Source organism: Microtus pennsylvanicus, chromosome 11 (genome assembly GCF_037038515.1).
Source record: "Microtus pennsylvanicus isolate mMicPen1 chromosome 11, mMicPen1.hap1, whole genome shotgun sequence".
NCBI classification, from domain to species: domain Eukaryota; kingdom Metazoa; phylum Chordata; class Mammalia; order Rodentia; family Cricetidae; genus Microtus; species Microtus pennsylvanicus.
In genome coordinates this window covers 54466663-54490390 of record NC_134589.1, presented here as the reverse complement: position 1 = coordinate 54490390, position 23728 = coordinate 54466663, and the positions used below count along the sequence as shown (strand labels likewise).

The 23728-nt window shown below is 44.4% G+C and overlaps 1 protein-coding gene across 1 annotated transcript in view; it reads left to right on the top strand.

Moving 5' to 3' along the window:
- The first annotated feature begins 210 nt into the window (after positions 1-210).
- Positions 211-23728, top strand: part of LOC142860628 (myosin-8) — a 29914-nt gene continuing 6396 nt past the window's right edge. Inside the window, exons 1-31 of the mRNA XM_075992117.1 lie at positions 211-444; positions 1252-1395; positions 1479-1635; positions 4752-4779; positions 4877-4985; positions 5078-5170; positions 5303-5366; positions 5947-6045; positions 6180-6283; positions 6440-6578; positions 7723-7841; positions 7926-8075; positions 9588-9758; positions 10884-11193; positions 11302-11369; positions 13133-13220; positions 13303-13420; positions 13723-13846; positions 13944-14080; positions 15624-15879; positions 18166-18408; positions 18499-18675; positions 18754-18899; positions 18981-19071; positions 19309-19698; positions 20113-20239; positions 20559-20677; positions 20797-20993; positions 22179-22362; positions 22448-22613; positions 22802-22926. Coding sequence (XP_075848232.1) covers positions 235-444; positions 1252-1395; positions 1479-1635; positions 4752-4779; positions 4877-4985; positions 5078-5170; positions 5303-5366; positions 5947-6045; positions 6180-6283; positions 6440-6578; positions 7723-7841; positions 7926-8075; positions 9588-9758; positions 10884-11193; positions 11302-11369; positions 13133-13220; positions 13303-13420; positions 13723-13846; positions 13944-14080; positions 15624-15879; positions 18166-18408; positions 18499-18675; positions 18754-18899; positions 18981-19071; positions 19309-19698; positions 20113-20239; positions 20559-20677; positions 20797-20993; positions 22179-22362; positions 22448-22613; positions 22802-22926 — 4653 coding nt within the window. The 5' untranslated portion in view covers positions 211-234. The remainder of the gene's footprint in view (positions 445-1251; positions 1396-1478; positions 1636-4751; positions 4780-4876; positions 4986-5077; positions 5171-5302; positions 5367-5946; positions 6046-6179; positions 6284-6439; positions 6579-7722; positions 7842-7925; positions 8076-9587; positions 9759-10883; positions 11194-11301; positions 11370-13132; positions 13221-13302; positions 13421-13722; positions 13847-13943; positions 14081-15623; positions 15880-18165; positions 18409-18498; positions 18676-18753; positions 18900-18980; positions 19072-19308; positions 19699-20112; positions 20240-20558; positions 20678-20796; positions 20994-22178; positions 22363-22447; positions 22614-22801; positions 22927-23728) is intronic.

Here is a 23728-nt window from a genome sequence, read left to right as displayed (position 1 = left end):
CTGGAAAGGCTACCTGCCAAGTCCTAAAACTGGGTCCTCACATTACCTTTTCACTCCTAACTAGCCCTTCACACCATGTTAGAGTGTGGGACAAGATGCCAAACTGAAGAGAGGGTCTCAGCCTGTGCCGAAGACAGCACTTCAAATCCTCACCCATCCGTTTGATCTCTGCTTTTTATTTCTCTCTCCCCCTTGTTCCTCAAGGCAGATACCTCGGCTGAATTAATAGCAGCCATGAGTGGGGGTTCGGATGCCGAGATGGCTATTTTTGGCGAAGCTGCTCCGTACCTTCGAAAATCAGAGAAGGAGCGGATTGAGGCCCAGAACAAGCCTTTTGATGCGAAAACATCTGTCTTTGTGGCGGAGCCCAAGGAATCCTACGTGAAAAGCACCATACAAAGCAGGGAAGGAGGGAAAGTGACGGTCAAGACCGAAAGTGGAGCAGTAAGTGAGAATGCTCTGACCTCATTTTTCTGGCTCAATCCAGAGTCGAGGTCTCCCTTGCTAGGGCTGCTTGAGCCCACAGCCACCCTGGGATCCTCCTCCTAGTGTGTGGTCCTAAGATCTGGGAGCTAAAGGAATTTAGCCTACAGGATCTCCCCCTTCTCAAGCTCCCTCGGGAACCAGTCCATTATGGCCTCTACTATCTCCCTTCAGTCCCCTACTTCCAGGTCTAAATCTCCAAGTCTGAAAAAAAATAAAACCACCCCCTTCTGTCACAAAAATTCCTGAGTTACCTATTTAGTTCCATAACATATTGATACGTTTAAAGAAGTTTCTTGGAATGAGTGGGATGAAAAAAATTAAAAGTGCTTGGCCTGGTGAAATGAGTGTAAAAGGGAAGGAAAAAATGTTTAGAACGTGGGTAGTACTGCAGTCACCAGGGGTCTTGGCACCTCTCTACCATGTACTGATTTCATTTCCCCTGGCTATACAACCCGGGGAAGTAATGGTAGCTGGATCAGGGAGGGATGGGCAGATTCAATCAACCCAGGCTGCTCGAGGGTATGAAAAGCAAGCATGCTAAACCTTCTGAATTTGTACAATTAAAATACGCTCACAAAAAATAGCAACTCCTACATTATCCCAAGAAACTGTCTTTCTTGGCATCGGACCTAAAAACTAATATGTTTATGGCTTTAAAAGGCACCGAATAATTATGTAATGGAAAGTATATTCCATTGCAGTCTTATAACCAAATCAAACAAGCAGACGTAAACCCTATCTCAAACTGGCCTGCTTTCTTGCCAGACTCTCACCGTCAAGGAGGATCAAGTCTTCCCGATGAATCCGCCCAAATATGACAAGATCGAGGACATGGCCATGATGACCCACCTCCATGAGCCCGGAGTGCTGTACAACCTCAAAGAGCGTTATGCAGCCTGGATGATCTACGTGAGAACCCTTATTAGATCATTTATTTCTCTTTAAAAACAAAGCCAGAGGCACTATATTGAATATTCTCATTTCTTTCCCAGACCTACTCGGGCCTCTTCTGTGTCACCGTCAACCCCTACAAGTGGCTGCCGGTGTACAACCCCGAGGTGGTGGCGGCCTACCGAGGCAAAAAGCGCCAGGAGGCCCCACCCCACATCTTCTCCATCTCTGACAACGCCTACCAGTTTATGCTGACGGGTGAGTGAGGCATCTGTTTATAGGAATTGTGCACACACAATTGGGACGGACAAACAGAACTCACCCCAGTCTTATTATAAGACACCGCTGCCCCATGGGACTTGCCATTTCCAAAGAACAACACAGCCATGACATTGACTCTTTCTGGCAGTCATCTCCACTTTAGGATGGGGACAGTGACACTCCGGAATTCACTGACCTGCCCAAGCCAACAGGGCTAGCAAACACAAGCTCAGAGGAAGCCAAGAGCAGGTCTCTGAAAACAGATTAGTTACCTCTCTCTCTTTTTTTTTCTGGTTTGGATACAAAAGTACAAATAGATCTGGGAGGGGGGGGGATTACCTTCTCAAGCAGTCCAAGGAAAGAGCTCTCAGCCATATCCAGAGAACTCTGAATTCTTCTATGGATGTTGCCAACCTTGGGGACCGAGAGAGGGAATTGGAGGTGGGATGTGGATACAGATGGACCTATAGAATTTCTCCCGCTGGCGTTGAAACGTTCTCCTATCAGAGTCCGTGAGTCCCACCTTACCAAACATACTCATGATGAGCCCCAGAACAGCACTGAAAACTTTTGTCTTCCCTCACCAAATGTGCTGCCTCTGGATATAGCCTTAATTCCCCCTATTTCCTGTTCTTCTGTGGAGTTTTTGGTGGCCAAGGGACATTTTTTTCCCCTGTTACTTTTGCTGCATTTGTTTGTAAATTGTCTTTTAAAATGGGAAAGAGGAGAATGTGACACACCAGGGACCCCTGTGGCAAACTGGAACTTTCCCCAGGATTCCGTGCCCAGAAGCAGTATTCTGGTGGTCCACAGAAACTAGCCACCTCCCGCAAAGTTACCCAGGACAGGCTCCCATCAGAGGCTTCAATTCTCAGTGCTGCGATGTATGCCAACCCCTTCAAAGGACTCTCCAGGCTTTGGGGCCACCCTAAATCTAAAGTCACCCAGGCTTCCAAACATGCTTTTCATACAAAACGATGCAGAAGCATGGCACTGGCCTGCTTAATGTTATTTGAACATTGCCTGGAAGACCAGGAGATTGTTTTCTTGTCTGTTCTCCCACTAGGTGCATCTGATTGTCCATGATTTTATTCATACTAGGGGAAAACGCCTCTTATTAATCAAATTCCAAACCCCTTCCCTTGAATAGAAGCCTAAGATATTTTAAAGTCTAAGTTTGTATATACATCTAAATAACATCTAGACTTATATTGATTTTCTCTGAAAATACTTTTAAACTTAGAATTCTCAAAAATCCACACTATCAATACAGAATTCCAGAGTTAATGGACTAGAAAAGTGATACAAATATATTATTAATATATAGACAAATATCTATAATATTGAAAGGAAAAGAAAAATAAATAAAAGCAAACACGTATCACTCAGGACCATTTCTTATTTGGCATCACCAGAAGTCAAATGAGTGACATCAAAGGCTGGACAGAGAACAAGACGTTGAGCAAATGTCTCCCGGAAGCCAAAAGGCCTGATTATCTGCAGCCTTAGCTAGGTCTGCAATTCATATTTAAAAAGCCATTTCCTCCTCTCTGAGTCTCAGCCTTCATGTCTAGTAAGCAGAAGACTTCACCTTAGCAGTGTCTGATGTTCCTAATGACCTCACAGTCCCGTGATTCATATTCCTCACAACAAAAATCACCCGGTGCCTGAGGTTTCTTTAGACTAATCCAGTGAGGTTGGAATAAAAGAGAGAGGATATGAGACTGGCCGAATACTAATGACTATTCCTCTATAAGATGGGCCACCCCAGGGTCTTATCATCATAGTCTCTGTTCTCAAGTGTGCTTACATTGTCTAATAGCATCATTTAAAAATAGTAATAAAGTATAACCCCCACACACATTTAGATGGCAATGATTTAAAAAAAAAGAAAATAGGAGGTATGAGAAAGGAGGTGGAGAAATGAGGAGGCCGCCCCTGTTGTGGGGTGTAAAATGGCACAATTGCTACAGAACACAGTGACGTGGTTCTCAAGCAACTGAACTATAATTGGGGTCTGATCCATGGTCCCCACTTCTGGGAAGATAGCCAGAAGACCTGAAGCAGGCACTCGGAGAGCACTTGGTAGGCCATAGTCATGGTAGCATCGTTTACAACAGCGAAAATATGCAAGGGACCCACGCACCGCCAGCAGAGGGGCAGTTAAGCCAAGGGTGGGATATTCATGGGATGGAATATTACTATTCTTTTAAAAGAGTCAGTTCCAACAGTGCCACAACACAAACCCTGAGGATGTGTTAAGCCAAAAAGATACCAAGACAAACCCTGTGTGATTCTGCTTGCATGAGGGCTAGAGAGTAGTCACTTTTGTCAATAGAGAGCTGAGGAGGGGTTGCCAGCTCCTGAGGACTGGGACAAACAGGGGACCCACTATGCAATGGCTACAGAGGGCGGGTTCTACAAGATGAAAAGAGGCTGGAAGTGGAAGGGACTGATGGCTGCAGAGGGAACGTAATACCACACAACTACATACTTAAGATAGTGTGAATCTAACCAGCTTCACAGCTCCATGACGAGAGTGCTTGCCGCATAAGTCTGAGGAACAGATTATGGATCCCTAGCACCCAAGCAAATGCAGCCTGGACCTGGGCCTGCTTATAATCACAGTGTTGGGGACTCGTGGGTGGGGATCCCCCAAACAAGCCGGCTAGCTAGACTAGCTGTACCTCACAGGTACAGCTAGTCTAACTGAGAGATCCTGCCTCAGGGGATGAAGTGCAGGGCAACCGAGGAAGGCTCCTCACATCAGTGTAGGGACGCTGTGTGTATACACACACACAGGTGCACATGCACGTACATACGTACACACGCGTGTCCACACACAGACACATGCAAAAATGAAAAGGTGGTAGATTTCATGTTATATGTGTTTTACCAAAAAAAAAAAAAATAATATAATGGGAAAAAAGAAATAGATGATTCCTTGCCTCTCATTTTCACGAATTTTACTCTACTACACCCAAAGTTGAAGTCACAGGAGCCATCTTTGAAGGGATCAAGTCTGGGTTCACCTGACTTCATTGCTTTATGTTGAATACGCATAGCTTTTCGCTTTGTTTTGTTTTGACTGGTGGTCTTTATTCCCTCCACAGATCGCGAGAATCAGTCTATCCTGATCACGTACGTGACTTTCTTCTTATTTCTGGTAGGCAGTGTCTGTCTCAACCATCGCAGGCATGTGCCACAGTTCTGATCTCCATTCCCTTGTGTTTGACAGTGGAGAATCCGGGGCCGGGAAGACTGTGAACACCAAGCGTGTCATTCAGTACTTTGCCACCATTGCAGTCACTGGGGAGAAGAAGAAAGAGGAGCCTGGCAAAATGCAGGTGGGTTTGGTAGCTAGAACAAAGATCCAGACTCTGCTGGGGTGCCTAGAAGTCTGGATCTCCAGATACAAGGATTGATCTTTCCCTTGCAGGGGACTCTGGAAGATCAGATCATCAGCGCCAATCCCCTTCTGGAAGCCTTTGGGAATGCCAAGACCGTGAGGAATGATAACTCTTCTCGCTTCGTAAGTTTCTTGGTCACAAAGGGACCGACCCTTTCTGTCTTTACTTGCTATGGTCATCGTATCAAAATATTTCAGGGGCTTATCTCTGTGTGCTTCAATGTTTAGTACTAAAAACATCGTTATCTTTTCCAGGGCAAATTTATTAGAATCCACTTTGGTACCACCGGGAAACTGGCATCAGCGGATATTGAAACATGTGAGTAACAGCCTGCTGAAAAATCTAACTGGGGAAGCAGGCCAATTTGGTTGCAGGGGCGTTCTGCAACACTTTCTATGCAAAGAGTCTACCACCAGAGTTGTCTGTGAGCTCTTGTCAGACTCCCTCACAGTTCACTCTCTGTACCCCGTACCTCAATCTCAGGCTGGTGGTACCCTCTCATCTTTCAGAGAACTTCCAAACCTCAAGATCAACTCTAATGTCTACCCCCATGGTTACCTATGGGTGGGCTGTGGTTTGGTAAATCTATCTCTCCAAGGTAGACTTTCACCACAGATGGTGTAAAGTGATCCGGGGACACTAGAGGTCAGCTAACACACAGAGATCATGAATTCCCATTTAAAACTTGTCCCAGGGACGTACACTTCAGTGGCCGCACCTACATGGAAAGGTGCATGCCAGCTGTCACGTACATTTCGGTTCTAATATGCAACCGCAGAATGAGAATCATGACAAATCCTCACTGGAGCCAAATGTAGCATCTTCAGTTTTGGAGACTAAAGTTTACAGTATGTCAAAAGAATAGGTCGTTTTTCTAGTTCAATCTCTTTCTTTCCAGATCTTCTGGAGAAGTCTAGAGTCACTTTCCAGCTAAAAGCTGAGAGGAGCTACCACATTTTCTATCAGATCACGTCCAATAAGAAGCCAGAACTAATTGGTGAGAATTTAAATTTGTGGATGGAAGTTAAAGTTTCTATTACCAATTTCTCATGTTAAAACATAAATGGGAGGTGGGAAGGAGGCAGAATTTTTTTTTAAAAAAAACATATACCCTTCATTCTGTGTACCCAGAAATGCTCCTGATCACCACCAACCCATATGACTACGCCTTTGTCAGTCAGGGGGAGATCACCGTGCCCAGCATTGATGACCAAGAAGAGTTGATGGCCACAGATGTAAGTCATAACATATACAAACATTTTTTAAAGCCAGTTATGTATGGGAATGGCAGCAGCAAATTCTACATAGGTGTGCTCGTCTCCGTGTATATTATAAATTCTCATAAATAATGTCTTCCACCCTAACCTCTGCCCTTTCATCTTTCCTGGTAGAGTGCCATTGACATTCTGGGTTTCTCATCCGAAGAGAAAGTGTCCATCTATAAACTCACAGGGGCTGTGATGCATTATGGAAACATGAAGTTCAAGCAGAAGCAGCGTGAGGAGCAAGCTGAGCCAGATGGCACTGAAGGTACCCAAAGACCTTCTAACTGGGTTTGAATAGCAAAATTTTTGAATTGAAACACTTGGAAGTCCACCCTAAACTCACGTCTCCTTGTGACTGCATTTCCGAAGAAGAGTGCACATTTGTTTATACACATGCCTTCCTCATCCACCTCATTTCTCATTCTCCATCACCTCATCATCACTGCTGATTCAAATAAGCTATCCCAAACCCCAATGGCCACATAGAAGCTCAACCGAGGGCCGGGGAACTGGAGACAGAATGAGGTGGAGTAATATTCCTGCTTTGTCTTGACAAATGTAGGTAGGAATACACAACAGATTTACATATTATTTTAGCATTAGGCAGGAAAGCCTAGGAGCTAGGAGTAGAGGAACTTTGCAGAGGGTGAGAGGTGAAGGGTGCTCCTAGGCACATCTGTATGTATGTAGGTGCTGTCTACATGTAAATCCCTCCAGGCCAGCAAGCAAGAAAGATACAAAGGAAGCGACAAAGAAAAATCATGTGCTCCACATATGAAAAAGCATTCAGTACATAGGAACCGTCACCCAGTTATTCCCCTGCCCCCAAACCTTCCCCAATCTACCTAGCCTGACATTCTTCTCCCTCTCCTTTCCTTCTTCCTGGTTTTCTCCCGACTTTTCCTTTGAGAACAACACATAGCATTACGCATATTTTTAAGAAGGATCACTCAGTTTAATTAACCCCCACTATTTCAGATAAAAAAAAAGTAAGTACCTTTGGTCTAGTCAGGTTAAATGGAGAGAGGTAAAAGCTGCCTAAGAGTCCATGTACTCGGCCTCTTTCCCCTCCCTAACAGTGAGTGTCATGGTATGTTTATCTTACTCTTCCAGCAATACCTGAAGTCTTACAGGGAGGGACCATGTCACAGAGAGTCACAATAAGCACTGTTTACATGTTTATGGTTAATGAAAATGTTCTCAAATCCTACTTGCAACAAGTCACTCTGATCAACCCTTCAATGGCAACCAGGCACCTTAATATACATAACAAATAATCTTATTTGACTTTATCTGAAATTAATTAAAGTTTTTTTAAATATAAGTAGCAGAGTAATTAAATAGGAGAAAGACAAAGGGATGAGGATAAATGTTAAATGTTAAACATTTCTTGGTTTGTGTCACCACAGTGGCTGACAAGGCTGCCTATCTCCAGAACCTGAACTCTGCTGACCTGCTCAAAGCCCTGTGCTACCCCAGGGTCAAGGTCGGCAATGAGTATGTCACCAAAGGCCAGACGGTGCAGCAGGTAAATGCATGCCCTCTGTGAAGCACACCAAGGTCTACATGGCACGGCTTAATAACGCTAACAATTATCACTGTATCTACAAAGGTGTACAATGCAGTGGGCGCCCTGGCCAAAGCCGTCTATGAGAAGATGTTCCTGTGGATGGTCACCCGCATCAACCAGCAGCTGGATACCAAGCAGCCCAGGCAGTACTTCATTGGGGTCTTGGACATTGCTGGCTTTGAGATCTTTGATGTAAGTTATCTTCACATTAATAAAAACCGAGGGACACAATTTGGAATTTTGATGCACTAAGTGATAATCATTTATATTATTCATATTGTTTGCTTCAACACTGAGCCTAGTATAAGAGTTTGCCCCAAAATATCTAAGAGATAATAGAAAAATAATAACAATAATAACTAAATTTATTGAAAAGTCAGTATATTTTTGATATTATTCTAGGGACTTCAAAATGTTGCTTCATTAAACCTTCAATGAAGAGAAGTAAATGTTACTATTATTATTACAACAGAAATTGGATATACAATGAAAATCAAATGTGCTAAAGATTCCACAGGCATGTAACACAGAGCCAAGATAGAATCTGTCTGCAGCAATTGGTACTTATCAAGGCATCTTACACTGATTCCTGGGCATGGAAGGGAGAAAGCTCAGAGGCAGGAGCCCAACCATAGGTGCTGGCCTCTTGTCTTCCAGGTTAACATCATATAAACTATTTCAAGTCCAGGCTTCAGCTTTATCCTGGGTAAAGAGAGAGTAAACGGTTGCAAAGACCCTCAGATCTTCAACTACTATTCCATACTAGATCTCTGCTTTCATAGATCAGACAAGGGGGTTACCTGATGTCAACAGAAAAGAAACCAAACCGTCCATTCCATTTTACACATCAACTAAATGTCTTAACATAAGTTTTCTTTAATAACATGACAGCCAAAGATAAGAGTGTTAACCACTCCTAGAAATAGAGAATAGAGCGTTCTACCTCTGCTAGCAAGCTTTTCTAATAAATCACTTTCCCATTCTTTTTTGCATCAGAATCATAAAGCACAGGGCCATGCTTGTACCTTGATATACATTCTTGTCTTTGCATTTTCACAGGTGAAAAGAAAGTAGATTCTGTTAGAACTGTAGTATATTAGGCAGACAGACAGACAGACAGATGATGAATAAAATGTGGAAGGTTGGTTCTCCAGGCATGCTGGTGCGCACCTGCAATCTCAGTACTTGGGAGGCAGAAACAGACAGATAGATCTCTGTGAGTTCTAGGTCAGCCAGGTTTATAGAGTGAGCTGAAGGACAGCCAGAGTTACTTAGTGAGACTCTGTCTCAAAAAAGAAGGGAAGATAAAAGAAAGGCAGGAAAGAAGGGAAGAAGAGAGGGAGTAGAAGGAAAAATGGAAAGAAGGAAGAATTGAAGGAAAGAAGGAAGGGAGGGAGGAAGGGAGGGAGGGAGGGAGGGAGGGAGGGAGGAAGGAAGGAAGGAAGGAAGGAAGGAAGGAAGGAAGGAAGGAAGGAAGGAAGGAAAATTGTAGTGTAATTGATATCTGAGAACCTAAAGAATGTCCAGCCTTCATGAGAAAGGTATTTATCCCTGGGAATGTTGAACCAACGGCAATTAGCATAAATACTTAAGTTTAACCTCATCATTCTGTTCAGATTATTTCCCATAAGGAATATTTCCATTAACAGATTTTGCTCCCATGAATAAGCACTTAACCTGGGAAATCTCTACTTCTCTGTGTAGTTCAACAGCCTGGAGCAGCTGTGCATCAACTTCACCAATGAGAAGCTGCAGCAGTTCTTCAACCACCACATGTTCGTGCTGGAGCAGGAGGAGTACAAGAAGGAAGGCATCGAGTGGGAGTTCATCGACTTCGGGATGGACCTGGCCGCCTGCATTGAGCTCATCGAGAAGGTTCGTATAGCTGTGATGGAAGGGTCTGTCTGTGAGGAGGACTCCCAGATGTCCTGCGAAGCATTACTGTCGCCTGAGATCCGAACAAACTGGAAGAGCACTATTTAGAAATCACTTCCTCTTCACAACTTCTACATGAAGAAGGGGCTAGCTTCTTTTAGCTCCTCCCCCATTGGGTCCTAATCCTGAGTCATATCCAGGGGAAAGGCAGCTGTGACCACTCCGTGTGTGACCGTCGGCTTCACTAGAACAGCTCTTGCTAGCTCTCATCTGCCTCCGTCATAGTCCGGGAAGTCATTCACAATAATAAATGCTTTCCTAAATAAAAACTGATGCAGAGACAATACAGTCAGCACACCAGAAACCAAGAGGGCAAATTGCTTGTACTCCTTAATAATCTATATTTAAGGAGACTAAACATCTAAAATATCTTACGTAGTATTTGGGTTATTTATACTGTTTTTTTTCTTACTGTACATGGAGTCAAATATTATTCTCAGACAGAAGTGTGTGTGTGTGCGCGCGTGTGTGTGTGCGCGTGTATGTGTATATACACACTCAAACACGTGCAGGTACATCTGTGCACTGTGAATACCAGAGAAGGATGCTAGGTATCTTATTTTATCACATTCTGCTGCATTCTCTTGAGACCAGGCCTCTACTAGGCTGGTGACCTTCTACTTGCCCTACAGCAATGGGGCTACAGGTAGGCACACAGCCACACCTAGCTTTTATGTGGGCTCTTACACAGCAAGCACTCTTACCCACTGAGCTAGTTTCCCAGTTCCAGTACATCCTTTTTGAAGCAAAATAAAATGTTGACAACAAATTTATTCATTTAACAAGGGGGAAGTATGATAATAAAAAGCATTTAACAAATAACCTACAAATTCCTTGGGATTTGTATCCAGCTGTTCTTTTAACTGACCCTAATGCTACAGATTGAATGAGAGATGAGATAGTGGGAAAGTCATTCTAGAAACGACAAAGGGACGTTTGAGCACGAAGCCAGACTTACTCTGCATTTAAAATTAATTGGTGGTGCTTATAAATCAAATGGCAGCCACCATGTCTGCATCCATTGAGAAGAGTGAGGTTGACATAGGTCTCCTTTTCCGAATTCAGCCACTGGGCATCTTCTCCATCCTGGAAGAGGAGTGCATGTTCCCCAAGGCAACAGACACCTCCTTCAAGAACAAGCTGTACGACCAGCACCTGGGCAAGTCCAACAACTTCCAGAAGCCCAAGCCAGCCAAAGGCAAGGCTGAAGCCCACTTCTCCCTCGTTCACTATGCGGGTACCGTGGACTACAACATCACTGGTTGGTTGGACAAGAACAAGGACCCTTTGAACGACACCGTGGTGGGGTTGTACCAGAAGTCAGCCATGAAAACTCTGGCCAGCCTCTTCTCCACCTATGCCAGCGCTGAAGCAGGTACTTTCTATGTCCCTCATAGAATCAAACTATTCCCCTAGAATGTTCCTACGCTGCTCTGGCCTCTGGGAGTCTATTCTATTGATGGGTTTTTTTTTTTCATCTCAGATGCTGGTGCGAAAAAAGGGGCTAAGAAGAAGGGTTCTTCTTTCCAAACTGTGTCAGCTCTCTTCAGGGTAAAGTATAAATTTAAACTGGAAAAATATATTCAGTTTCTGTGGATTGTAAGTATAGGATTTAGAATAAATCAGGAGGGAATGGCATGGTGATGGGAATCACTTTAGATATTCACTCTCATCAGGATAGATCTAAAGCCATACTTGGGTAGGGATGGGTGCTTTATTCTTTATTCCTTATTATGATTATCTGAAGCATTCGAGAATGTCCACATGTCCTTAGAACTTCTTGGGCACAACACACACACACACACACACACACACACACACAAACGTTAAATGCCAATAATGAGGATGCTTTTAAAGGAAGCACTTCTGACCCTCAATGTTATCCCTGTGATGGCTGCATTCCTGTCTCACTGACAGCATCATTTGAGGATGTTCTTGAGTTTCCCTTTGTTTTCTTTGGGATAGTATCTTCCCACATAGGCCAGGCTGACCTTGAATTTGTGAACTTATTACCTCAGACTCATGTGCCACCTTGCCAGGGTTCAAATTTCCTTTGAAAATGAACAAGAGATACATTCTTTAGAAGATTCTCTCACCAACACACCTTTCACCCTGAGATGGACTGGACATCTTTAGAAAAGATGAAAGCCACCTGAAACCAAGTCTAGTGACCTGAATGGATGGTTAACTACAAAAGAATAAGACTTCTATTTACAAAATAGTGTAGCTTTTTCATTACGTCCATGAACATTTCCATAATGCAGGTATAATTCTTCTGCAGCAAGGCTCCTCTTGAGAGGAGCATGTAAGATGTCTACTCTGGGGACTGCCTATGAGGATTTTCATGCCTCATTGCTTCTAACTAAAATGCAGGTGTGACCTACCGAGGAAATTTGTTCCTATTCTTTTCCTATCTCACTCTGATCTGTATTATCCAGCGAGACAGATGGTTGCTTTGTCAACTTGTCTGGAAAGGTCTTTTCGGGCTTAGCTATCCAGGTTGTTTGTTTTGATTTTCTAGTGACTGGGATGCGAAAAAAGCATAAGTGAGAGACATGTGTGTTCTCTATGGAGAAGTGAAACATTCTCTGTCATAATCAATTATTTTATTCTCAGAGTGACCCCTCCCCCGTGTACTTTAGATGGAAAATGTTTTCAGGCACCCAAGATCCACCCACACAAAATTATACCGCCTCACATGTCTACACTCTCCAAACAACAAAACAAGAAATTAGAAGACGCTGTGAATGATTTTTTTAAAAAAAAAAGGGAAGGAAGGAAGGAAGGAAGGAAGGAAGGAAGGAAGGAAGGAAGGAAGGAAGGTAGAAAGGAAAGAAGGAACAGCACAGGTTGGCGTGACTGCTAACCCAGGTTTTCACTGAAAATTGCTAGCTACGGTGAACATCACAAGTGCTGGAAAACAAAAGAGGCCACAGAGAACATCTTCACCATTTTCAGATGAGGCCCAGGGAGACATGGAAGGGGCACAGCATCAGCTGACTCCCTAGGGAGCCTGTAGTCTTTGTTTTCTGGTGCTGGCTGAGAATTCTGCCTGTTTATGAAAGCAACTGGCTTTGCTGTCTGGACCTCGGTGTTACAATGGATACCTTGGTAATCCGCATTTATTTCCAATACTTTGGCTTTCTGGCTGTTTAGCAGCTTAAATACTGAAGCCTTCTAAAACAGCAACTAAAGCCTCATACACCAATGTCCAGTAGCCAAGAGTGTGCTGGGTAATTTTTACCTCCCCCACCAAGAGAAAAAAAGAAACTCAAAACACAACTTTCTCAAGACCCTTCTGTCTCACTTTCTAGGAAAACTTAAACAAGCTGATGACCAACCTGAGAAGCACACACCCTCACTTTGTGCGGTGCATCATCCCCAATGAAACTAAAACCCCCGGTAAGACACGGAACACTGATAACAAACTAGGCTCCGTCTGAAAGTTCAGCATCCAAGACTTAACTCCTTTCTCTATTTGCAGGGGCCATGGAGCACGAACTGGTCCTGCACCAGCTGAGGTGTAACGGTGTGCTGGAAGGCATCCGCATCTGTAGGAAGGGCTTCCCCAGCAGGATCCTGTATGGGGACTTCAAACAGAGGTCGGTCCCCTTGGCTGGAAGATGCTAAAGGCTATGAGCATTTATCGTCCGAGTTGCTGTGCTTTGCTCATTACAGTTCATGTTTGCTACTTAGCATCGTTATACAAATGAAAAGTCAAACAATTCAGTCCTGTGATAGAGGATAGAATAATAGGCTGGGTCACAACCTGATCTTAGAGAACCATTAGATCTCTACTTCCCTTTTTTGTTTTGGGATTTAAACAGATAAATTTTTTTTTCTGGTGGCCACTGGGCAAGCGATAGCCCCTTTCTGACCATTCCTTCTGTGTTTGATGAAACAGATACAAAGTTTTAAACGCAAGTGCCATACCAGAGGGACAGTTCATCGACAGCAAGAAGGCCTCGGAGAAGCTCCTGGGCTCTATTGATATCGACCACACCCAGTATAAATTTGGACATACCAAGGTATGGCCGCGACTCCTGTACTCCTGACCCATGTACGTGCAGCCCTTCCTGTGCCTGCTGAAGTGCGGGGATGACTCGTGACTTTCTGCTTCTCCAGGTCTTCTTCAAAGCTGGCCTCCTGGGTCTCCTGGAAGAAATGAGAGATGAAAAGCTGGCCCAGATAATAACAAGAACGCAAGCGGTCTGTAGGGGATACCTAATGAGAGTCGAGTATCAGAAGATGCTGCTGAGGAGGTAACAGCTAGGAGCAGCGGTGGGATCACAGGGGTCCCTGGGGCTCTCCATCAGCCTTCCCCGTGCACGGAGCCTTTCATTCTTCAGTTAGCATGAGCTTTCACCCCTCTAACATGCCAACTTTAGTGTCGCCCTTCAGGCTCGGCTTCCCTGAACTTCTCTCCTGGCCCACTCCCCACCCAGCTCACACACAAAAACACTCCGCAGCAAGCAGTTTTCATCAACCTTGTCTCTGTTCCCAGCTCCCCGTGGGATCCCACGCCAAATCCAAGCTGCTTGGCTTGGCTGTCAGGATCTTCTATTCTATTATATCTTTCATGATAGAATATCATAGCAAAGATATTCTATCATATCTTTCATGTCTAACCACACACCCTTTCCCAGTCATGCTAGACAACTCGCTCACCTCCTATTCTCTTGTCTGTGCAGCCATTGTCCATCATTTATATCTACCTAGTCACAAGTTCGTTTCTTCTTTCCCAAATTAACTTCAAACAATTTATTTACACAATATTTTTGCACATTGCTCTAGCTAATAGCCATGCCCACATTTTGCTCATTCTGTTCAGTTGTATTTTTTGGTTAGCATTACATCTTTATCATAGCTTGTGCCATGGTATCTGCCTTCTCAGAGTCAGAATTCCTAGAAACTGAGCTAATAGAAATAAAACCCGCATGCTAATCAACTTAAAGATGCCTACATGTAAGGCCGGGCGGTGGTGGCGCACGCCTTTAATCCCAGCACTCGGGAGGCAGAGGCAGGCGAATCTCTGTGAGTTCGAGACCAGCCTGGTCTACAAGAGCTAGTTCCAGGACAGGCTCCAAAACCATAGAGAAACCCCGTCTCGAAAAACCAAAAAAAAAAAAAAAAGATGTCTACATGTTCCTATAAGGCAGCCAAACCTTGCCGACCCATTGCTACCATTTTGAAGTCCTGTACCAATATTACTACTTTAACTTTTTATTTAAATGGAACAATTTTGGACCTTAATCCTTGCTAAAAATTGCCTTCCGATGTTAAGGAACTTACTGAACTGACAGGACTAGGTCACTCTAAGAATTTAGAAAAGCCAGTATGTTATCTGGAGACATTAAGAAGGGAAGTGCAACTAACCCAGAGGTGATGGAAAGAGGGAAGATTTGAAGGAAAGAGTGGCTGAACTTGAGAGGAGGCAAATCCTCGGCTGGCAGCTCGTAGCTGTGCGGCGGCAGCAGGACAGCACAATCCTGTTACAATATCCATGCCCTCCTAGCCACTACTCTCATATGTGTGAGCTCTCTCTGCAGCAGGGGTCTCTCAGACAGTACAGTCTGTGCCCTCCAGACTCAGGCTGTCTTTGGCAGCTCACCAGGGGCTGGGCACACTCAATTGCTCCTTATGAATCACACTCATATTAGCAACATAGCCGACACTGAGGACTATGGACTAACTCTGATTGTGAGAATGTACATGTGTCGGTACAGGAAAAGCCTGTTGTCTGCAAGAAATGTCAATCACATTGCTGCCAATGGAACAATTACACCACCTTCTCCCACATTCCAGAGAGTCCATCTTCTGCATCCAGTACAACGTCCGCGCCTTCATGAATGTGAAGCACTGGCCCTGGATGAAGCTCTTCTTCAAGATCAAACCCCTGCTGAAGAGCGCGGAGACCGAGAAGGAGATGGCCAACATGAAGGAAGAGTTCGAGAAAACCAAAGAGGAGCTCTCCAAGTCAGAGGCAAAGAGGAAGGAGCTGGAGGAAAAGATGGTCACTCTCCTCAAAGAGAAAAATGACCTGCAACTCCAGGTTCAATCAGTGAGTGGTCTGAGGTGAACCCGTCACATGATCATGCTCTTGGGCCCTGCCTGGCCTTCCGGAGACTATCACTTACAACATGGGACTTTACTTGAGGAAAAAAATCTTGGGGGGGGGGGGCAATGGTGGCTTTATTTTGTTAGTACCTTGCTTACCTTTCAATATTGTGTTGAAAAGGAAAGCTACAATTTCTTCCAATTACACAGGGGAAAGGGAAGATGCAGTAACATCACAAAATTGAACAACTTTTAAGCAAACAGTTTAAAGCTGCATCCCTAAATCTTACTCAAATATTTTACCTCTTTGGCTTTAGCTGCCTTGTCCCAGCCTTAAAGACAGAATTCTGAGCTGAGCCTACCTGTACAGGCCTTTAATGACAGCTACTCCAGAGGCCAAGTCAGGAGGATCCCAAGTCAGGGCCTGTGTAGGCTATAAAATCAGTTCAAAGTCAGCCTCAGCAACGGAGTAAGAGTTTTTCTCAATAAAAAGTGAAAAAGGATTAGAGACACAGCTCACTGATACAACATTTTTGCCATCTGCTGAAAATTCTGGGTTTAGTCCTTAGCACAACACAAGAAAGCAAAGCAAGCAAACAAAACAACAAAAAAATCTGCCAGGATAGAAATAAGAAATCCAAGTGCTGACTGCGGGATGGTGGGGCATGCCTTTAATGCCAGCCCTCGGGAGGCAGAGTCAAGAGAACCTCTGTGAATTCAAGACCAGCCTGGTCTACTGGGGGATGGTGGCGCACGCCTTTAATCCCAGCCCTCGGGAGGCAGAGTCAAGAAAATCACTGTGAATTCGAGACCAGCCTGGTCTACAGAGTGAGTCCCAGGACAGGTGCCAAACTACAAGAATCCCTGTCTCAAACAAAACAAACAACAAAACAAAAAAACCCCAAGTGCTTAAGATCATCTTATAAGTTAAGATAAACAGCACTCGAGAGGCAGAGACAGGCGCATCTCTGTGAGCTTAAGACCAGTAGGCCTACATAGTGAGTTCTAGGACAGCAAGGGTTCTATAGAGAGACTCTGTCTTAAAAAGTGAATAAAGAAGGAGTCAAGATAATAAGTCATCCCTCCTTTCCTAACCCTAGAGATTTAACTCAATAAATATACATACTTGTATCTGCTAGATTTGAACTACCCTGGAAGGCAGTGCAGGGCATCCTCCCCAACTCTTGCATTAGTATGGAGTCTCTTTATGCCACTGGTGATGAGTCCAGAAAGAAGTTGTAGCCACGGTGGGGAGTGAGTTTAGCAACAGCACTTAAGCCAGACATAACCTCCCATTTCCTTGGTCAACAAGCCCAACGGTGTTAGGAAGACATTGCGAGAAGGATGGTTTTCCAGATGCTTAGGACCAGATCCTCTCTGTCCCTTTTCCTGGTGGACCAGTAAGACTAATTATGCACTGAGCCTATCACTATAAAAGAGAAAAGCAAGAACCTGAGACATCTTCGGCCTCAGTGGCTTAAAACACTGAGATGGAACAACCACTGAAGGAGGTAGAGAAAGGCCCAAGGCAGAGTAATCTCAGAAATTCCTGGCTGAATTTTTGAGTTCTTTAATCAGTTACTTGTAGAATTTTATGGGGTGATATTGTTTCTCAGAATTACTTGTCCTTATAGATTCTGAAATTTATTTTGAGGCTAATAGGTCATCCTTTAAATAGAAATGGAAGCTTCAAGCCATTATAGTATTGTTATGGACCATCATAAATGTTTGAATGAATTGAAAAGGTGGAATGAATTGAATGAATTGAAATGTATTTAATTTACTTTTTACTTATATTGGCTTTCAATTCTATTTGACAACTAATACTTTGATAAAAATGATTGACACCAAAACTAACCAATGCCACTAAATCAACATCTTTGACTATAACAACTAAAGAGCTCTCAGAAATGATTGATCATAACCTCCTTTTTTATATATGATAAACTAGGAGGGAAAGCAACTTTCCCAAGACAACACTTGAGGATGTTTGGAGACAAGAATCCAGACTTACTTCCCTGTCTGCAAACCTGTCTCTTCTTCTAGACACAGTTCTACAGCCATACCTTCTCGGGCCCGATCACTGTGTATACTCCTTTGCTTCGAAACACCCAGTTTCACTTTTTAATTAGTTACATGTTTCTAAGTCAGATAAAATAGTCAATTAAAGGTGCTTTTATATTTGTGCTGAGAAATTCAACAGAATTCAGATGAACACTAAATACTTTGTGCAAAAATAAAAGTAAGTTTCAAAACAAGAAACAGACGTCTAAGTGTCTTGAATCCACAGGAAGCAGACAGCTTGGCCGATGCCGAGGAAAGGTGTGAACAACTGATCAAAAACAAAATCCAGCTGGAGGCCAAAATCAAAGAGGTGACCGAGAGAGCCGAGGACGAGGAGGAGATCAACGCCGAGCTGACGGCCAAGAAGAGGAAGCTGGAGGACGAGTGCTCAGAGCTGAAGAAAGACATCGACGACCTTGAGCTGACCCTGGCCAAGGTGGAGAAGGAGAAGCACGCCACAGAGAACAAGGTGTGAGCACTAGTGGTTGCACCACATGGAGCTTCTCCCGAGCAACTGGGCTGCCTTTTTGTTGAGACTATTTCTTTCTAACTCCCTAAGGTGAAAAACCTCACGGAGGAGATGGCGGGCCTGGATGAAAATATCGCCAAGCTGACCAAGGAGAAGAAGGCCCTCCAAGAGGCCCACCAGCAGACCCTGGATGACCTGCAGGCAGAGGAAGACAAAGTCAACACCCTGACCAAAGCCAAAACCAAGCTTGAACAGCAAGTGGATGATGTAAGCATGTTTTAAATGGCCTTTTGAAATATTTCTTTAAATGCATTACAGTTTTAGCAGAGTTCTCTTTTCCATCAGCTTGAAGGGTCACTGGAGCAGGAAAAGAAGCTTCGGATGGACCTAGAAAGAGCGAAGAGGAAGCTGGAGGGGGACCTCAAGCTAGCCCAAGAATCTACAATGGACATAGAAAATGACAAACAGCAACTAGATGAGAAGCTTAAAAAGTAGGGGCTCCAGAAGGAATTCTATGTGATGCCATCTTTCAAATAATTCACATATTAATATGTCTGCTATTCTGTCTAAAGGAAGGAGTTTGAAATCAGCAATCTGTTGAGCAAAATCGAAGATGAGCAAGCCGTAGAAACCCAGCTGCAGAAGAAGATCAAGGAGCTGCAGGTGAATTGTCTCACTTTTTTTATTTGATTTTTTTTAGGTATTTTGAGATCCGGTCCAGGTTGATCTCAAACTAACAATTCTGTTTTAGCATCCTGAGTTCTGGGATAAAAGGCCTGGACAACCCTGCCCAGTCCCTCATCTTTCTGGGTTTTTTTTCTTTTTTTTTTCTTAACATACCCCCAAACACTAAAACTGATATGAATTTGAGATGGGTTAGTGTACTTGTTTGATTTCCAGGCCCGCATTGAGGAGCTGGAGGAGGAAATCGAGGCAGAGAGAGCCTCCAGGGCCAAAGCAGAGAAGCAGCGCTCTGACCTCTCCCGGGAACTGGAGGAGATCAGCGAGAGGCTGGAAGAAGCTGGCGGAGCCACTTCTGCCCAGATCGAGATGAACAAGAAGAGAGAGGCTGAGTTCCAGAAGCTTCGCAGGGACCTGGAGGAGGCCACCCTGCAGCATGAAGCCACATCAGCAGCCCTTCGGAAGAAGCACGCGGACAGTATGGCGGAGCTTGGGGAGCAGATTGACAACCTGCAGCGGGTCAAGCAGAAGCTGGAGAAGGAGAAGAGCGAGCTGAAGATGGAGATTGACGATCTTAGCAGTAATGCAGAGACAGTCGCCAAAGCCAAGGTACTGAATGCCATCTCTAGATGAGGGCCATGAGCCAGAAAAACAGCACCCATTGTTCTTGGCATCGAATGTGGTTCTCAGGCATTTTGTCCCATTTATTCGAATATTTTCTGTCCTAATATATTCCTGAAGTTAGTTTTCTAAAAGTACTGGCTATATCCCCACTAAGATGACTTTGAAATCCACATCATTGGCTATATGGGTGATTTCCAATAATAAATGTAACAGGTATGTTGAATTCTGGCATATGCCAAAGCACCCACTTCGTAACTTTCTACTCGCAGCTCACATATTCTTAAAAATATATTTCATTCTTTTAATATTAAAATATCTTAATACTTTAGAAATCAGGGTTTATCTTTTCTTTCCCTGCCTGTATTCAGTTTTGATTCTTCCTTGTCACGTGATCCATAGGGCAACCTTGAGAAGATGTGCCGCACCCTGGAGGACCAGGTGAGTGAGCTGAAGAGCAAGGAGGAAGAACAGCAACGGCTGATCAACGAGTTGACCTCCCAGAGAGGGCGCCTACAGACAGAAGCAGGTAGGGACACCTTGTCAGGCTCCGCACAACCTGCACTGCACGAATGGGATTCTTCCTATCTAGCAAAACTCTCACTTTTAGAGGGAAATCAGCAAACTATCAGAATTTTTCAAGGCAGGCTACAAAGGTGTGAGGAAGCAAAACTAAGTAGACAGGTTTGCTCTGTGCCTGTGGCAATCCTGTCTGCAAATCTGCACTTTGACTTTAAGTTTTTGTTATTTTCCATTTCTATAACAGTATTTTAAAATGAATAAAAATTGCATACACCAACACACCGCTTATTGCTATACCCTGAGTTCTCCCCTTTTACTGTTGTTAGGTGAGTATTCCCGACAGTTAGATGAGAAAGACGCCTTAGTCTCTCAACTCTCAAGAAGCAAGCAGGCATTTACTCAGCAGATTGAGGAGCTGAAGCGTCAGCTTGAGGAAGAAACCAAGGTGAGTTTTACCATAGATCTTGACGAACCAAATGTGAGAATGCCCAGTCCTATTTTACTTGAGGTACATAAGTATCACAGGATAGATGAACTGAAATCACTGGACTATCCCTTCGGCAGGCCAAGAACGCGCTGGCCCACGCTCTGCAGTCCTCCCGCCACGACTGTGACCTGCTGCGGGAACAGTATGAGGAAGAGCAGGAAGGCAAAGCTGAGCTGCAGAGGGCCATGTCCAAGGCCAACAGCGAGGTGGCCCAGTGGAGGACCAAATATGAGACGGACGCCATCCAGCGCACGGAGGAGCTGGAGGAGGCCAAGTACGTGACACGAATTTAAGAGAACAAATATGGTCTCCGGCACTGCTTAACTCAGCAACTCCCACGAGAAGTGATGGTGGTCTTGCTGATGATGATGTGAAAATATCAGTAGCTAACATTTATGGAGTCCAGTTTCCTCTAATCATATGCATTTCAACTCAGGAGCTGGAGCAAAAGCCAGTTTTGCCTCTCCTAGTTGTCTCTGTTCCTGTGTCAAGTGCTTCACATTCAGCCGCTCACAGCATAGCATAGCATAGCATAGCATAGCACAGCACAGCATAGCAGTGTTAGGTCGCTGTCGCTGTTTTTCTAAATAGACTTATTAATAGAGGAACAGCTAATACTGCAACCAGATGTTCTGATTCCAGCAGTCATCTTCTTAAGCTCTGAGTGAACAGAAATTCCTCTTAAAATGCACAATCAAGTTCCCTAAACTGTACAAAGTGTTGAGGGTTGGTCTAAATAAGATATGGTTTTAGTTTTAGTAGACAGAGGACACCTTCAATTGCATCTTCTGGGGTGTCAAGTTTAAATGGGTTTTCTGTGTCTTACGGATGTGGCCTTGGCACACCACTGGGTATAAAGAAAAAATATAGAACACTCAATTGAAAGTCAAAGTCGCCTTTGCTTCTGCTGAATAAATTGTCCAAATTATCTTTCAACTGTGTTCTCCAGTTAAACTGTCCTAACATACATGGTTTAAACAAATTAGCTGTTTTCTGGGGGCAGGGGTCATGAAAGGTATCAGAAAGTCTAAGAAAACAGACATATTTGGTATATTTTTGCCCAATAAGAGTATCTAGTTAGCTTCAATTTCTTTTTGACTTAAGACGGGCTGTATAAACCAATCCACAATATTATACTAGGTAATCGTTTTCACAGTCATCCCCAGTCAGAATTCCTATATGTTCCAAGTCACTGAGCATATTAAGGCACCTCACACTGACAGCAACCTCTGGAAATCCAGTAACATTCCAAGATTCCAAATTTGGACTTCACCGAGTCCAAAGAGCTGCCACCTTGACACTCTTCAGTTTGTTACTGCAGAACACAAGCCTGGTGACTACTGCTTTGAAAAGCAGACATGTTTTGCCAGTATAGGACAGGACAGCGAGAAAGAGTCACAGCCGTTATCACTTTGTTCCTGGCTCTGGCCAGGTCTTGACAGTCTGGCTAACTTCTCAGGAAGAAGCTGGCTCAGCGTCTGCAGGCGGCTGAGGAGCACGTGGAAGCCGTGAACGCCAAGTGTGCTTCTCTGGAGAAGACGAAGCAGCGACTGCAGAATGAGGTGGAGGACCTCATGCTGGATGTGGAGAGGACCAACGCAGCCTGTGCTGCCCTGGACAAGAAGCAGAGGAACTTCGACAAGGTGGTCTAGCCTACTTAAACTGTACAAAAACTTTATGTGGTCTTCTTTCTCCCTGTGCCAGCTGATAATCTGTGGGTTTTTTTAGGTTCTAGCTGAATGGAGACAGAAGTATGAGGAAACTCAGGCTGAGCTGGAGTCCTCCCAGAAGGAGTCCCGGTCTCTCAGCACAGAGCTGTTCAAGGTGAAGAACGCCTACGAGGAGTCTCTGGATCACCTTGAGACTCTGAAGAGAGAAAACAAGAATCTGCAACGTGAGTCCCAACCTTCCCCATCCTCCTTAGCCCAGGCTGGACCCTTTCATGTTGCCCACCTTCCACATCCTCCTTAGCCCTGGCTGGACCCTCCCGTGTTGCCCACCTTCCTCATCCTCCTTAGCCCTGGCTGGACCCTCTCCTGTTGCCACCATTCCCACCTCTTCCTCTCATCTGTTCTTCCTCAGAGGAGATTTCTGACCTCACTGAGCAGATCGCAGAGGGAGGGAAGCACATACATGAGCTGGAGAAAATAAAGAAACAAGTGGAACAAGAGAAATGTGAGATCCAGGCTGCCTTAGAGGAAGCAGAGGTACATGTCACTATGGTCATGGGGGGTGGGGATCAAAGACAAACACTAGCAAAAGTATCAAGCTGAGTAATGGCACCATGAGCTGAATACATTACTGCAGAGCAGAGACAATTAAAGTATGGAACCTTTGTGCACAGGACAATTAAGTGGTTAGCAATGCCAACACTGGGGCTAGAGCCGTGTCTCAGCTGGTGAGAGCTCTTACTGCTCTCCCAGAGGACGTGAGTACAGTTGCCAGGACCCACATCTGTGGTTCACAACCACCTGTAACTTCAGCCCCAGGGGATCAGACACCATCTCCTGGCCATTCAGAGCTCCTGCACACACATGACACACACCCACATAAACATGTATGCACATAAATAAAATAAAAATAAATTTGAGAAAAACGCAAAAAAAACCCATCAATTGAGTTTCTTAAAATTTACCACAAGGAACTAATCTCTTTGTTTTGTAAGACAGGGTTTCTCTGTGTAACAGCCCTAGCTATCCTAGAACTCACTCTGTAGACCAGGCTGGGCTTGGACTCACAGAGACCCACATGCCTCTGCCTCCCAAGTGTTGAGATTAAAGGTGTGCACCACAATCACCTGGCAAGAAACTAGTCTTAAAAGAGATAAAACTTGGCTTGGTGGTGGTGGCACACGCCTTTAACACCAGCACTCGGGAGGCAGAGGCAGGAGGATTTCTTTAAATTCGAGGTTAGCCTGGTCTACATAGCAAGTTCCAGGAAACCCAGAGCTGTTACACAGAGAAACTCTATAACTCTATCTCAAAAGAAAGAAAAGAACGGGGCAAAACT